Here is a 15,000-nt window from a genome sequence, read left to right as displayed (position 1 = left end):
TGTGTGTGTGTGGTGTGCGCATGTGTGTGTGTGTGTGTGTGCGCATGTGTGTGTGTGTGTCGCTCTGTCCCCGTCCTCCTGCTTGTCCATCTCTGTTTGTGCATCTGTCACATGCATGCATACACGTGACCTTCCATTCTCACACCTCCCCTGCGCACACGACTTGCGTCGTGCACATACAGCACGCGCCACAGGCGACTGGTGTTGCCCCGCAGCCAAAGCAGCCCGGTCTGATGGCGCAGATGGCCGCCACCGCCGGCGGCGTCGCCGTGGTGCGTATGAGTGGTGGTGGTTGTGATGACGATGGTGAAGGAAGAGCTGGGCATGTGGATGTGGTCATGTGGATGTGCTTGCTCGTCAAGATAGCGAGGAGGTCAGCGGGCAGGTGGACTCCAGCAACACGCGATCCTTGTTGCTTCAGAATGCATGCACGCCCTCGCCCTCCTCACCCTCCTGTACACCACTCGCTCTCCTTGGCAAATCGTTGATACCAATGACCAGGGCTCTGCCGTTGGCCACGTTGTCGGCAATGCCATGACGGGCGCATTCAGCGGCTCCGACAAGGAGGCCGCCCCCGCCGACCAGCAGCAGTACCAGCAGCAGCAGCAGTACCAGGCACCACAGCAGCAGCAGCAGCAGCAGGACCAGGTGCGTGCGTGGCTGTGTCTGTGCCTGTGTGTTGATGTGTGTGTGTGTGTGTGTGTCTGTGTGTGTGTCTGTGTGTGTGTGTGTTGATGTGTCTGTGTGTGTGTGTGTGTGTGTGTGTGTGTGTGTGTGTGTGTGTGTCGGTTCATGTACTTTGACCCTCTGTCTGCCTGCATTCGCACCAATGCATCCCTTACTGCCCATCCCCCCTCACCACCACCTACCATTCTCTGCTTTGTCACCACGCTGTGCAGGCGAACCCGTGTGCGTATGAGATGCAGCAGTTCCTGCAGTGCGCACAGAACTACCCGAGCGACCTCTCCCTCTGCCAGGCCTTCAACGACCAGCTCAAGCAGTGCAAGCTCAACTACGGTTCGTTCGTTCTTGTGTGTGTGTGTGTGTGTGTGTGTGTGTGTGTGTGTGTGTGTGTGTGTGTGTGTGTGTGCGCGCGCGCTCGCGCCTGTGTGTCTGTGTGTGTCTATCTTTCGTGTGTCTATTTCTGTGTCTCTCTGTGTGCGTGTGCCTGTTTGTGTATGTCTGCCTGTTCATGCATGTGAAAGTCAATTTGCTGTCTGCATCCTCACCTTGATCGTCTCTACCACACACCACAGGCCTGCAGTAAGCCCGTGCCGCTGGTATCCCTGACCCCACCACACACACACATCGCGCGCCTTGGCAGCCATTCACTGCCTCTGCTTGTGTTGCCATGCCCACGTCACTCAACCCAGCCCAATGACGGATGTGTGCCCACAATAAAACCACTAGCTCCCTCATGCCCTCAGCAGATTGCAGTGACAGTTCCAGCAACGCGTTGGCCCGCAATCGTTGTACTCTGCATCGCCGCCACCACAACATCATCACACGCAGGGCCACAGCAACACCACGGCTCGCCACCATCACAAGCACACGCGAACTTCTCGACACCAACACATCATCACGCACATGGTCGCATTCCACCGCCAACACACACGCACGCACACACATCATCACACGCCAGTGATGCAGCTGTCTCTCCACCATCTCACTGCTTCGTCTCGCCATGACCGGCACAATCACTCCTCGCCTTGCTGTGCCGTCGCGGCGTCCCTGCTGCCACGGCGCGGGTTGCCGCTGCCGTTGGTGCGACGACCACGGCCACCGCCACGGCCACCACCACGGCCGTCCCGGTTGTTGTCGTAGCGCCTGAAGCCGCCGCGACCACGGGGCGCGCGCCCGCCGCGATGGCCGCCGTAACCGCCGCCATATCCGTAGGTGTTGCCAAAGGAGGACGGGCCGTGGTCAAAGGGGCCCGGCGGGAGCCCAAAGGACCCGCTGCCATAGCCGAGCGACGCAGGGTGCTGCTGGTACCGCTGGTGGTAGTGCGGGTTGAAGTGGCGGTGGCCGCCGCGGGGTCCGCCACGGCCTGGCACCGCCACCACCGCAAGTGAAGGAAGGATGGAGGGGAAAAGGGAGGGGGGGGGACAGAAAATACAGAGAGGAAGTGCAGGTTGAATCAGCACAGGTGAGCGTGTGGGGGTGCGAAGGTGAATGTGGATGTGGGTTTGGTAACGGATTCATTCGGGTGAACATGTGAGCGCACTCAATACAAGCAAAGCACTCCCCAATAGCTCCATCGTGACTGTGACGAGGCGGGTGCTGACCTCTGCCACGACGCCTGCGGTCATGGGGGCTCTTGTGGGCGACGGCGGCCTGCCCAAACGTCTCCATGTCAAGCGCATAGTTGTTCTCCCGCTCCCGCCTGCCACACAGGTGCACATTCACATACACGCAAAGGGTGAGTTGACAGTACGGTGCGGTGTAAGAAGAAGAACTTGAGCTTTCTGCTTGTCTTCCAAGCACAAAACACACCACAAGAGCACTCTGCAGACACGCACATAAACGCGCGCACACGTTGTTGTACCTGTCGCGGCTGTCTGGCTGCAGACTGTCGAAGAAGTCATCCTTGTCGTAGGCCGGGCCACCATCATCTGTCGGCAGCAACAAGCAACGCACCAGCAGAAGTGATTGGATGCGGTATCGAAGGGAGGGACGTGGGTTACAATGACGCATGTCATGATGTTGGGTGAGGGGGATGGTTTCAAAAACATCTCCGTACACGCACATTGTGACAAACAAAGACACCGTCATTACGACCAACAACATCATCATCATCATCATCATCATCATCATCATCATCATCATCATCATCATCATCATCATCATCATCATCATCATCATCATCATCATCATCATCATCAGCAACAGCAGCAGCAGCGGCATCATCATCATCATCATCATCATCATCATCATCATCATCATCATCATCATCATCATCACGGTGCGAAAACAAAACCCCAGCGTACCGTCGAGCGCGAGGTCATTGAGCTCTCGGTGAAGCTCCTCAAACTTGGTCTTGCTCGCCTCAAAGTCAAACTCAACATTCACGTCTGCGGGCTCCTGTGTGTCGACCGACACCGCACGCATCCACGCACCAGCGTGGAATGTTTTACATGAATGGGCATGCAACGTGGGAAGGTGCAAAGCTAATACCGTCACGCAAACGCAAACGCAAGCGCAAGCGCACACGCACACACGCAAATGTACACACACGCAAACGCACACACACGCGCAAGCGCACACGCACACGTACCTGTGGGGCCTTTGCTGGCCTCCTCCTTTGCTGCTGGTGGTGGTGCTGGTGGCGTCCACGGTGACCACCACGGTGACCGCCGCGATGATGGCTCCTCTCCCCACGACCGCCATCTGCGCTCTCTGTCGCCTCCTCGCTGCCCTTGCTGCTTGTGGCGGCTCCACTGGTGGTGGTTGTTGCGGCTGCTGGCATAGGCTCGTGCACTTTGTTGGCTGCCACGGGCCTTTGCTGGTGCTGCCGCTTTGGTTGCTGTGGCTGTGGCTGTTGCTGCTGCTTTGGTGGCTGCTGCTGCTGCTGCTGCTGCTGCTGCTGTTTCGGTTGCTGCTGTGGCGCCTGCGCCTGCGCCTGTGGGGCGGGCTGCTGTTGTGCCGGCGCTGCTGCTGGTGCTGGCTGCTGGGCTTGCCGCACTGGCTGTGGGGCGGCGGGTGCGGGCTGCGCGGGCTGTTGCGGAGGCAGCACCGACGCAGGTGCAGCCGTAGCAGGTGGGATGGCATGCTTCACAAAGAACGCAAACAAAACCACGCACGCACGTGAGTTAGTGAGAGAGAATGTGTGTGTGTGTGTGTGTGTGTGTGTGTGTGTGTGTGTGTGTGTGTGTGTGTGTGTGGGAAGGTGTAGGAAGGTGTGTGAAGGCGCTTGTGGAAACCCCCATTGATACATTGTTCGCATGCCCCAATGCACAAACATGCACACACGCACATGCATATGCACACATACACATGCACACACAGCAACTCACCTCAAGCTCGGGGTTGTTCTCGACAAGCTCAAGGTTCACCAGCATCTGCGCCTTGAATTCAATGTCCCTGCTGAACACGGTTGCGTTTGGTGGACGAAACTGCTGCACTGGGCGGTTCTCTGTTCCCATGCTTCGCACTGCACATGACACACGCACATGAAACCAAGCCGCGCAAGCGAAGGAATCCATCACCAAGGATCACCAATGGTCACCAATGATCAGCTTCAACAACTTCCATATACCACCGCAGTAGCAGGCAACAGCATCAACAGACAACGGCGTCAACAAACAACGACGCCACCAAACACACAACGGAAGCGCAACTGACACGCAACACCAACTCCGACACCACTGCGCCCACACCCGACACCCTCCTCCCCCACCAATGACACGTCGACAGAACCCCAGTTCCAGCCGCCACGCCACACTCACCGTTGTACAGGGTGAGCGTGCCGCGCTCCTGGCTCATGTCCTTGATGATGCCCGTGTATCGGATCTGCGCCTGTGTCGTCACCGACACAAGCTTTCCAATCCACTCATCCATCGTCTTTCTCTCTTTTCTGTCTCTCTCGTGTCTCTGTGCGCGCGACTCGCTCTGACTGTCGCTCTGGCTCGCTCTGCAACAACACTACCCTCTTGTTCCTCTGTCACTTGCTCGTCGTCGTTGGACAACAGCAGCGTCTGGCTGACTGGCTGGTGTTAACGAAAATTGGCGACGTGGTGAGACGGAAGCGGGCTGTTTTACCAACCAGTGGTGTGGGTTTTGTTTAGTTTGCCACCGGTGGCATAACATTTTGTGGGAGTTCTGCACCGAAAATTGCCCGCCCAAGTTGACGAAAGATGGCTGGAAAAGCTGCGGTGGTGCCCACGAGAAATCGGCGCCTTTTTCCATGCTCGTCAGCGATCAGCCGAACTGCAGAACACAATCCCCTCTTGCTCGCTTACTCTTGCTCACTTGCTTGCCCCGAGGTGAGGTGAGGTGAAGGGGAGGGAGTGCTGGCCTGCTTGTTCTTGTTCTTGTCGTTGGTGGTGGTGGTGGGTGATGTGATCGCGTGTGCACTGGTGCACTGGTGCACTGGTTATTGGGAGGTGCGGTTGTTTCCACTGTTGTTTGTGGGCGTGTGGAGAGTGGGGAGAGCGTGGGAGTGGGTCGTTGTCAGTTGTCGTTGGTGTGACCATGTTGTCGTTGGTGTGACCATGTTTGTGCGTTCGCCGTTGGTCGTTGCCTGCTGACACGCAGGGCAGGCATAAGCACACACACACACACACACACATGAACCTGCCATGAATCCCCTCCCTCTCTCCCTCCCTCTCCCTCCCTCTTTCCCTCCGTCTCCCTCTTTCCCTCCCTCCGTACTTACGTCTGTGCTTGTACACTCCTCGCTGACACCCAGATCAATCCCGACACACAACCGACACAATGGCCCGTCGTCTGACTTCTGTGCTTCGCATGACCGCCCGCCGCTCCTCTGCCGTGGCCAAGGCCTCGGAGGGCGAGCTCACTGCCCTCAAGGAGAAGGAGAAGCTCCCATGGGGCCAGCTCACCAACAGCGAGAAGACCCAGCGTACGTTTGTGCACTTGTATGTGTGTCTGTGTTTGCGTTCGTGTGTGTGTGTGTGTGTGTCTGTGTCTGTGCTGCTCTTGTGTCTGTGTGCACTTCTCTTGTGGGCCTGCTCTCACTCTCTCTTTTGTGTTTTGTATCCACGGCACATGACACTCCAACAACCCACACTCTCATGTTGTCATGTACACTTGGCTTCCGTCTGTTTTGCCTCACACACACACACACACACACACACACACACACACACACACACACACACACAAAACGGCAGTGTACCGTGCCGCGTACGGCAAGACCCGCAAGGAGATGCAGAAGGGTGACGGCGATGGCGTTTCCGTCATGATGGGTGTTGGTATTGGCCTTGCTACGTCCTTTATTCTCTTCAAGCTCCTTCAGAGCCGAGGTGTGTCGGTGTGTGTGTGTGTGTGCGTGCATGTGTGTGCGCGCGGCAGTGCTGTGTTCATGGCTTAGTGGCGATGGAGATGGTGGTGGTTGTGGGTGCGAAAGCATAGTGGCAGTGGTGAAGGGAGGATGTTGGATTCTGTGTTTTGCCCTGCACACATCACTGGCACACACACACACACACACACACACACACACACACACACACACTACTTTCTCTCTCTCTCTCTCTCTCTCTCTCTCTCTCTCTCTCTCTCTCTCTCTCTCTTTCTCTCTCTCTCTCTCACACACACACACACACACACGCTCACAACACACACACACACGCTCACAACACACACACACACACACACATCTGTGACAACCGTCTGGTCAGGCCAACCCGCCCCCAAGACAATGACGGCAGAGTGGAAGCAGGCAACCAAGGAGAAGATTGTCGAGGGCCGCAACGCAAACCCCATCCACAACAAGAACTTCTAAGAAACAGGAGGAAGGGACGTCCCATGTTCTCTTTCGTGTACGCTTTCTTGTTTGTGCGATGTTGTGTTTAATGGTGCAGTCATTCGAGCGATCATTCTGATCCATCCCCCCATTTCTTCCCCTTTGTCTCTTTTCTCTTTTCTCCCTCTTCTCTCTCCCTTGTCCCTTGTGCAACCGACTAACTTTTTTGTTTCGTGTCCAGTGCGACTGCCGTAGTTGTCGCGTGTTGTGTGTCTTGTGTTTTGGTGTCCCATCACGACAGGTGGCGTGGTGTGTTTGAGTTGAGCATGGCTGTTGTTTGTTGTCGTCGTCATTGCTGGCACGTGTGTGTGTGTGTGTGTGTACGTGTACGTGTGTGCATGCGTATGTATGTGTCTCTCTCTCCGCTGGTGTAGTGACACGCTAGTCGCATCGTCAGTTGTTAGCGCCACTACTACACTTTCATCTGTTTGGTGGTGGTGCATGCGTCCATGTACGCATCCGTGTACGCATCCATGTCTGCATCCGACCACACCACGTTGTCCTCACCCCGTCGACCACACCTTCAGCCGTGTGTTGTGTCAAGTATATTGTGCAATGTAAAATGTGTGTGACATGAGTCGCCGATTCGTGAGCTCTTCTTCGTTCTTGTGTCTGCTGTCGGTTTGTTTCGTGTTGTGTTGTTATTCGTGGACGCGCACTCCTTTTTCCTCTGGGCGCGCGCGCGCGCGTGTGTGTGTGTGTTTGTCTGCTGTCGTGCAGACCAGCAACAGAAGAAGAACAAGAAGAACAAGAGCGAGAAGTGAAGAGAGCAAGCAAACCAGGGTGGGTGGATACTGTTGTGACATGCGACATGAATGTGAGTGGAGGAAAGCACTGCTGGTGGGGTGGTAGTGGCAGAAGGCAGCGATCCGCTCGCTGGCTCGACCACGACACCATGAAACCCTTTTTCGGTACAGCGACATCATAAGTTGCATGCATGGGATGCATGCCGTTTCCGCGCGCCGCCTTGTTTTGCCCCTCACGTTGCCTTGCGCCTCCACTGTCAAGGCACTGGCATTCGGTGCAGCGAAGGTGAGGATAGCAAACGCAAATACGCCAGCAAGCAAAAGGAAGAGCGAAAGGGAGCGTGGTTTCTGTGGTGCGGTGGTGCAGGGTGGCCGTTGCGGTGAGGTTTGGCACGTTGCTCTGGCAAAGGCACGCCAGACCAGCTACTTCAGCTGCGAGCCTCACGCTTCGCGGAGACACACCTGGCTTGCTTTGCTTCGCTTCGCTTCGTGCATGTGTGCAGTCCGCCTGCACTGACACGAGCAGCCGAAGGTCGTGCGTGAGCGTCGATTTTGTCATCTTTGTGTGTGTGTTTGATCGCTGCGGGGTGGTTGCTTGGTTCGCTGGTGCAGGGAGGGTGGACGAATCACAAGCATCCGCACAACAATCACACGGCGTGCCTCTGGAGTGCATGCCGCTAAGCCACCCGCTTGTCTCTCCACTATCCTTTGTCGTGAGCGTCTTCTTCTTCGCTGTTGTTTCCCCTTCTGCAAGCGTTAGGGTGCACACAAGCCCGGCGTCATCCCCCCATATCAGCTGGTTGGATTGCCGCCTCATGCATGTCATGATCTGTGTGTGTGTGTGTGTGTGTGTGTGTGTGTGTGTGTGTGTGTGTGTGTGTGTGTCTGGGCGTCGTTCTGTCTGGTGTGTGCTGTTGCTGCGCCCCTCTCTGTCCCCCTCTGGATATGCACACGTCTGCCTCTGCCTCTGCCTCTGCCTCTGCCTCTGCCTCTGCCTGTGTGCTGCACCCCATCGCAAAGTCACTCACTTACCAACAACCCGGCCCTCCCTTGCGTGGCTTCACGTCCACGTCCACCCTCACGCTCAGACGCTTGCCTTTTGCATCGACCGCAGCTGTTGCGGCCAGCATAGTGTGTGTCGTCCTCCCTGCCAGAGATGGGGAGGGGCAGTGGCACCAACCACACCAGAAGGAATAAGCATCAGGGCGACAGCGGAAGTCCTGCCGCGTGGAGACAGAGCATCTGCTCCCACGTGACCTGGCTCTTTCTCGTCATCGCCGGGCTCGCACTTATCCTGGTTGCACTGCTCACGCCAGAGTGGGTCGTCACGGACACGTCTGCAACCCACGCCGACGCCACCACCGATGCCTATCTCCTCTCCCTTGGTCTCACTGTCCAGTGTAGGCAGTACGTCAACAAGCCAGAACTCCGTGAGTCCCTTCTGCTTCTATATATGTGTGTGTATGTGTGTGCGTGTGTGTGTGTGTGTGTGTGCGTGCGTGCGATTACGATTGTGTGCGTGTGTTTAATCAATCTATGCCACGACCGCCCTTGTGCTGTGACTGCACTGTATTCTTGCTGCCCCTTTGTGCCATCTACTTCCATCCATTGACATGGGTTCCCCTCCCCAACACACAAAACTGCAGTTATCTTCGCACGCAAAGAGTGCTCCAGTTATGGTCAGTATCACCGCAGCTGCGATCACTCCACTCCAGCCGCACGCTGGGCGCTGCGCCTCCTGACGCGACTACACCGGGTCATTCACGCGCTCACACGAAACATACACACACGCATGCACGCGCAGGGCGGGAGTTTTCGCGCGCATGGGCGGAGGAGCAGCGAGCGGCAGCGATATTGCTCATTGTTGCAGGCGCTCTCATCACCATCGCCATCATTGGCATTGCTTTCTTCTGTGACTATGCGGTATGCAACTTGTGTGCGTGCGTGCGTGCGATCATGTGTGTATATGACAACAACAATGGGGGTGAATGGCTTCGCCCCACACAAACTCACCTTGAAAAAACACTGATACCACACGCGCATGCAAATGTTCACACATTAGCGGTTTCTGTTCCAGCGACGAGTCGCCCGCCACGCCATCCTCCTTGCAGGTGTGTGGACCGTCACCTCCAACAGCGTCCATTGTTGCAAACACGCCCTTGTATGTGTGTGTGTGTGTGTGTGTGTGTGTGTGTGTGTGTGTGTGTGTGTGTGTGTGTGTGTGTGTGTAGCGCACTCACCAATTGTTTGTTTGCTGGTCATCTTGACAATGACAGCGGGATGTGCCGTTGCGTCGGTTCTCTGCTTTGGATTCGCCCTCAAACAGCTCGGACAAACAGACGACCCAGGTATGTCTGCCCCTGCATCTGTGTCTGCATCTGTTTGTGTATCTGTGTGCATCACCGTCACGCTGCCGCCCTAACCTGCCCCGTTCCCCTCCTTCTCCTCCTCCTCTCTTTTCTTGGTTGGCTCCTGCCCGCGGTGCTGCCCTGTACCCGTCAGCCGCCCTCCCCGTCTGTCCAGGCGCGGATGCATTTGATCTCGGGAGATGCTCCCTTGGATACAGCGCAATCACAGGTGTGTGTATGTGTGTGTGTGAGGAATGCCATACAGCTGCGTTTCACCTGCCATCTGCCCGACCATGTACGTATTCCTGTAAGACTCACAGCCATTACATCTTCACAACAACAACAACAACAACAACAACAACAACAACAACAACAACAACAACAACAACAACAACAACAACAACAACAACAACAACAACAACAACAACAACAACAACAACAACAACAACAACATTGTGTCCCTCGTCACAACAGGGATTGTTGGCACTGGCGTGCTGCTGGTGGCGGCCGTGCTTGGATACTGCTTGCAAATGCCAGCGACTTCCCACCTCTTGCACAAGCTCGAGGCAATCACCGCCACCACAACAACAATGACCATCACCAAACACCACCTGCACGTGCGTTGAATCATGAGGCGTGAAAGACACAAGAGAAGGAAGAGCGATGGACGATTGTGAGCATTTGGGGGGGGGGAGGGGACAGCGAGTGGCTTGCCAAACTTGTCCGACTTTCAACTCCCCCTGCACACACACGCACATGTGTCTTCATGTACGCACGCGCGCGCATACACTCACGCACGCACGCACGCACGCACGCACGCACGCACGCACTACAAAACTTTCATCCTCATTAACACACACGCTCTCTTACATACACACACCCACACACATATTCCCTCCTCTCTTTATGCACATACACGCTCTCTTATACATGCACACGCATATCCCCCCCACACACACACAGACCACACCGCCACCCGAGCTGCCACGGGGCGACCTGCTGGCACCGCTGTCGTCATCGTCGAGTGACAACAGCTCCGAACCACCAGCGTCAATGCAGTCCTCGTCGTCAGATGTCACGTCGGAAACGTCGACATCGGGCAACTCGATGTGGTACGACCTCCCCGCTGGCGGCCACGATCGAGTGCTCTTTGAACAGTCGAGGGAACAGCACCACCACCATCAACAACAACACCAAGTACTCCTACCGCTCCAACGACAACAGCTCTCATTGCACCAGCAGCAGCAGCAGGAGTTTGGGCACTTGCATCATCGCCATCACCAACACCACCACGCACACATCCAGCACTCAACACCAGACCGACCACGTGTGAGCGGACCCGTGCCACGCCCACCCGCAACCATCGCGCTCACATCCACCATGATGGCACCAACAACTACCGAAGCCGCGCCAACAGATGCAGCAAGAATAACTGAAGCAGCAGCATCATCGTCAACAGCAACAGCAGCAGCAGGAGGAGCACGTGGTGATGAAGCTGCGATGGATAGGAGACACCGCCCCCTCCCTCCACTACCGCCACATGCAACAACAGCAACAACAGTTCAAGTCAGTGGTGGTGGTGGTGACGATGGTGATAACGTGAGGAGGGACAAGGAGAGGAGAAGGAGGAGGAAAGAGTTGAAGAAAGAGCAGAGGCGGAAGCGAGAGAGAAAGCAACAGCGAAGGGACGTGGGCGGGTATCTCCACGATCAGCGAGGAGACGTGCACCCGCACCAACAACTCCATGAAGCGCTGCTGCCATCATGGCGTGTGGAAGGTCGAGGAAGACTTGAACCAGCCGACGTGTACACTGCATCACCGCCACACACGCTGACGCAGCGGCCTGCACAGCCACACCAACAACCTTCCCAGCAGCCCACATTCGCTGTGCACTCGCTACATTCAGCGCCACCGCCGCTCGTCACACACTTTGATGGCGGCGGTGGCAGTGGTGCCATGGATAGGCAAGGCAGCACACGCAGCCCGATTCACACCCCCGTCTTCTCCGTTGAGAACAGCGGCACCGCTGCGGGACATGTGTACACGGCAGCAACTGCGCGGTCCGTTCAGCGCGTCAACAGGGGATATGCGGGCGACCTCGAAGCGTCCATTCGTCGAAGATATTTTCCGCAGCAGCAGCAACAGCAGCAACAGCAGCAACAACAACACCAACAGCCCGTGGGTGGTGGGCGCGTGCAGGGCTCTGTGTACGGCACAACACGTACTGTGGAGCGAATGTTTGCAGCAGAGAGCGAGCGAGCGCATCGCCCGCTCGGCTCCGGGCACACGCACACCTCGAGCCCACCGCACATCCTGTTTCAGTCAACACATACGTGGCAGCAGCAGCAGCAGCAGCAGCAGCAGCATGTGTTTGTCTATGGCAGTGCACAACGAGATGCGACGATGTCAAAGCAGTATGACTCGCCACCCCACGTTAGCACACTTGGGCGCGCGCAGTCACGCCACTCGACGATGGGCGAGCGCACGCATGTTGCGTTTCCTCCAGCACCACCGCAACCAGCGGCACCAATAGCACCAACTGCACCAGCACAAGAGAGCACAGCAGCGATAATGACAGCAGCCGCGTCAGGGATAGCAGGTGTGGCGCGCCCAGCACGACCACCGGCACAACCCCACACGCACACGGTGGATGGCATGCATGTGTATGAGTACCGTGAGAATGCACAGTATCAGCCAACCGAGGGCGAGCCACACGCAAGGGCGGTGCCGCGAGCGGGGAGTGGCGTGCCAAAAGGCAATGCAGGACCCACAACATCAACAGCACCAACAGCACCAACACCAGCAGCAGCAGCAGCAACAACAACAACACCATCTGCGCGAGGCGCCACACGGGCATCGGCAAGCGTCTCGGGTCGTGCACGCCGGCAGGACTCTGCTTTTTATTCGCACGGGACAGTCCCAAGCCTTGGACGTTACGCAAGCATTGGCGAGCAGCCGTTCTCATACACACAAACAGCACCAACAGCAACAGGAGGCGCATTGCACCCTCGCATGCCTCAAACGCGTCAGCAGCAACAGCAACAGCAAACGTTGCCGCAACGTGGTTGGGGTGTGATGGTTGGTGGTACACGGGTGCACAGCATGACACGAAACACCACCACCACCACCACCACGACTGCAGCGCAGCCGCAAGAGAGCGTGTACGAGAATCCGCACAAGTACATTCCCCGACCCGTCAGTCGCGGGTCCACGGATGATCCAAGCAGCGATTCCACCCAGACCCACCAGTCATCATCCGCCACAAACAGCGGTGTGTGTCATGTGTGTCATGTGTGTGTGTGTCTGTGTGTGTCTGTGTGTGTCTGTGTGTGTCTGTGTGTGTCTGTGTGTGGTGTGTGTGTATGTATATCATGTGCGTGTATGTGTGAGTGTGAGTGTGTTGTATGTGTGTGTGTGTGTTTGTACATGCCGTTGTCCACTTCAGTATTGAATGCTCATTGAGCGATTTTGTTTGCCTTGTTCGCCATTGTACCACAGGCGACACAGCGCCTCGGCCTCCACGACTCTCAAAACCACCGTAAGTTCTTCAGAGCGTACCTGCGGTCATAGCTGTGTTGTTTGCCACAATGGCTGGAATTGGAAGCTCCACACCGACGCCAAATTCAAATGTCCACCCTTCTCACCCGTTTTTTGTCAATTCTTCAAATCACTCACGTATCCACACGCACACCACACGCACACATAAATACTGCATGTCCTCCTACAGTCCGCCGCATCCTGCAGCTGCACATCACCAACACCACCGCCATGGCCACCCGCCGCCACCGCCACACCATCGCGTGCCGTACAGCGCAACGAATCTGCCAAGTGGCGGGTCTGAAATGTCGACGGCTGCTGTGTTCACGTGGGACAGCGTCGTGTCGGAACTCCGGAGCAGCACCGATCCCAAACGCGAGCGCCAGCATGAGCATGGCAGTCGAGTAGACACCAGCCCTGTTGACGACGACGACGACGATGGCGATGATGGTGGTGGTGATGGTGATGGTCTTGACACCGGTGCCATCTTGGATGTGCTGCGACCACCATCCGCGATGTCTGTTGAGCATTTTGTATAGCGTCGCTTAGACTTGCCTTCCTGCTTTCCCTTGCTTGCTTGCGTGTGTGTCTGTCTATCTGTCTGTCTGCCTGTCTGTGTGTCTGTGTGTGTGTGTGTGTGTGTCTGTGTGTGTGTGTGTATGGACTTCGTGTGTTATGTCACCGCGGTTTGTTGGGACTGGTTCTCAGCATTGTCCACCAGCTGTAAATTACTTGTTGCCCATGCATATATGCTACCATGTTACCGCTACTTTGTTCCCTTGTTTGCGTCTGTGCTTTATGTGCAGGCGAGTGTGCACTCGTCTGCGTGTGTGTGTGTGTGTATAAGCATTTGGCGGCTACGCACGCTCCTGCCCCTGCTCCTAGGTGTCGTTTTGGTTTGTGCTTAATCGTGCCCCGTTTTGTGTTTTGAATCGCATGCAATGTTGCGTCCAATATTTGATTGGTGGATTGGTTGAGGCTTGGTTGCGTTACAAGCGTGCGCATGATGTGATGTGCCTCCAGGTGTCCGCTACAACTGCGCATGCGCAATTCCACCATCTTCTTGCCTGTTCTACATATTGTTCATTTTCACTGCTTTTGGTTATGTTACCGCCATTATTGCTCCTTGTCCGGTGCTGTCGCCCAACATGTTTGGATGGCATCACCACCCAATACACATTCAAAGAACAACAGAAACACCAAATACACGTTCAAAGAACAACAGAAACAACGGAACCAACAGAACTAGAGGCAATGTGTATGCGTAGAGATGCAAGTAACAAAAGTTAGAGCAACATGAGATGTGGAACGTGGTTGATGTAGTGGTGTTGTGGTGACACGTTGCGGTGACAGACACAACACGGTGTCAGAGCAGGTCTCGTTTCTTCTTCTTTTTCTTCTTCTTCTTCTCTTGTTCGCCACTACCATCGTCCCTGCAGCATCAGGCAGCAACGAGACAATGAGCACAACTATTTTGATTTCGTCCAACACACGAACGAGCCCAGGACAAACGGCACACACACGTGTGGTGAAAGCGGCAACCCCTTTGAAACGCAACGCAACACAACACAAGCAAGCACGTGCACACAACAAGCGCACACACAACACGCACCCTGCTGCAGGCTGTGCCTGTGGTGCCGGTGCGGGTGCGAGTGCTGGTGCTGCTCTCTTGTCTTCGGCCTCTGCCTTGCGCTTCCCAACAGCGCGCCGCTGTATTCTCTTTGGCGCAAACGCGGGCTCAAGCGGTGACTCATCGACACCAACGCCGCCGCCCACGCCAGACGCGGTGCTGTGGTTCGCGCGCGCACAAGTGGGTGAGTGAGTGAGTGTGTGTGTGTGTGCGTGCGTGTGTGTGTGTGTGTGTGTGTGTGTGTGTGTGTGTGTGTGT

General features: G+C 56.1%; 5 protein-coding genes across 5 annotated transcripts in view; 3 read left to right on the top strand and 2 right to left on the bottom strand.

Annotated features, from left to right (window-relative positions):
• Positions 1 to 1,421, top strand: part of PTSG_08368 (coiled-coil-helix-coiled-coil-helix domain-containing protein 2) — a 2,131-nt gene extending 710 nt beyond the window's left edge. Inside the window, exons 3-6 of the mRNA XM_004990562.1 lie at positions 183 to 272; positions 502 to 648; positions 900 to 1,017; positions 1,257 to 1,421. Coding sequence (XP_004990619.1) covers positions 183 to 272; positions 502 to 648; positions 900 to 1,017; positions 1,257 to 1,267 — 366 coding nt within the window. The 3' untranslated portion in view covers positions 1,268 to 1,421. The remainder of the gene's footprint in view (positions 1 to 182; positions 273 to 501; positions 649 to 899; positions 1,018 to 1,256) is intronic.
• A 35-nt stretch (positions 1,422 to 1,456) lies between these two features.
• Positions 1,457 to 4,710, bottom strand: PTSG_12713 (uncharacterized protein). Its single transcript, XM_004990561.1, has 7 exons — positions 4,446 to 4,710; positions 4,014 to 4,150; positions 3,275 to 3,769; positions 2,988 to 3,081; positions 2,546 to 2,612; positions 2,286 to 2,383; positions 1,457 to 2,047 (listed from the first exon to the last, which is right to left on the bottom strand). The coding sequence occupies exons 1-7, from the start codon at positions 4,555 to 4,557 to the stop codon at positions 1,698 to 1,700; spliced, it is 1,353 nt and encodes a 450-aa protein (XP_004990618.1). The 5' UTR covers positions 4,558 to 4,710; the 3' UTR covers positions 1,457 to 1,697.
• A 186-nt stretch (positions 4,711 to 4,896) lies between these two features.
• Positions 4,897 to 7,240, top strand: PTSG_08367 (uncharacterized protein). The gene is made up of 4 exons (XM_004990560.1): positions 4,897 to 4,982; positions 5,408 to 5,578; positions 5,850 to 5,981; positions 6,357 to 7,240. Exons 1-4 carry the CDS (start codon positions 4,904 to 4,906, stop codon positions 6,458 to 6,460), a joined length of 486 nt encoding a protein of 161 aa, XP_004990617.1. The 5' UTR covers positions 4,897 to 4,903; the 3' UTR covers positions 6,461 to 7,240.
• Positions 7,241 to 7,639: 399 nt separating this feature from the next.
• PTSG_08366 (uncharacterized protein) lies at positions 7,640 to 14,308 on the top strand. The gene is made up of 11 exons (XM_004990559.1): positions 7,640 to 8,026; positions 8,316 to 8,657; positions 8,874 to 8,906; positions 9,032 to 9,150; positions 9,290 to 9,338; positions 9,504 to 9,575; positions 9,730 to 9,804; positions 10,050 to 10,192; positions 10,539 to 12,846; positions 13,074 to 13,113; positions 13,303 to 14,308. Exons 2-11 carry the CDS (start codon positions 8,384 to 8,386, stop codon positions 13,649 to 13,651), a joined length of 3,462 nt encoding a protein of 1,153 aa, XP_004990616.1. The 5' UTR covers positions 7,640 to 8,026; positions 8,316 to 8,383; the 3' UTR covers positions 13,652 to 14,308.
• Positions 14,185 to 15,000, bottom strand: part of PTSG_08365 (uncharacterized protein) — a 3,852-nt gene continuing 3,036 nt past the window's right edge. The window contains exons 9-10 of the mRNA XM_004990558.1: positions 14,725 to 14,901; positions 14,185 to 14,545 (exon numbers count right to left, since the gene is read on the bottom strand). Coding sequence (XP_004990615.1) covers positions 14,479 to 14,545; positions 14,725 to 14,901 — 244 coding nt within the window. The 3' untranslated portion in view covers positions 14,185 to 14,478. The remainder of the gene's footprint in view (positions 14,546 to 14,724; positions 14,902 to 15,000) is intronic.

Source organism: Salpingoeca rosetta (genome assembly GCF_000188695.1).
Source record: "Salpingoeca rosetta unplaced genomic scaffold supercont1.23, whole genome shotgun sequence".
Classification (NCBI taxonomy): domain Eukaryota; class Choanoflagellata; order Craspedida; family Salpingoecidae; genus Salpingoeca; species Salpingoeca rosetta.
The sequence above is the reverse complement of the archived record's forward strand: the minus strand, read 5'-3'. Positions and strand labels throughout refer to the sequence as shown.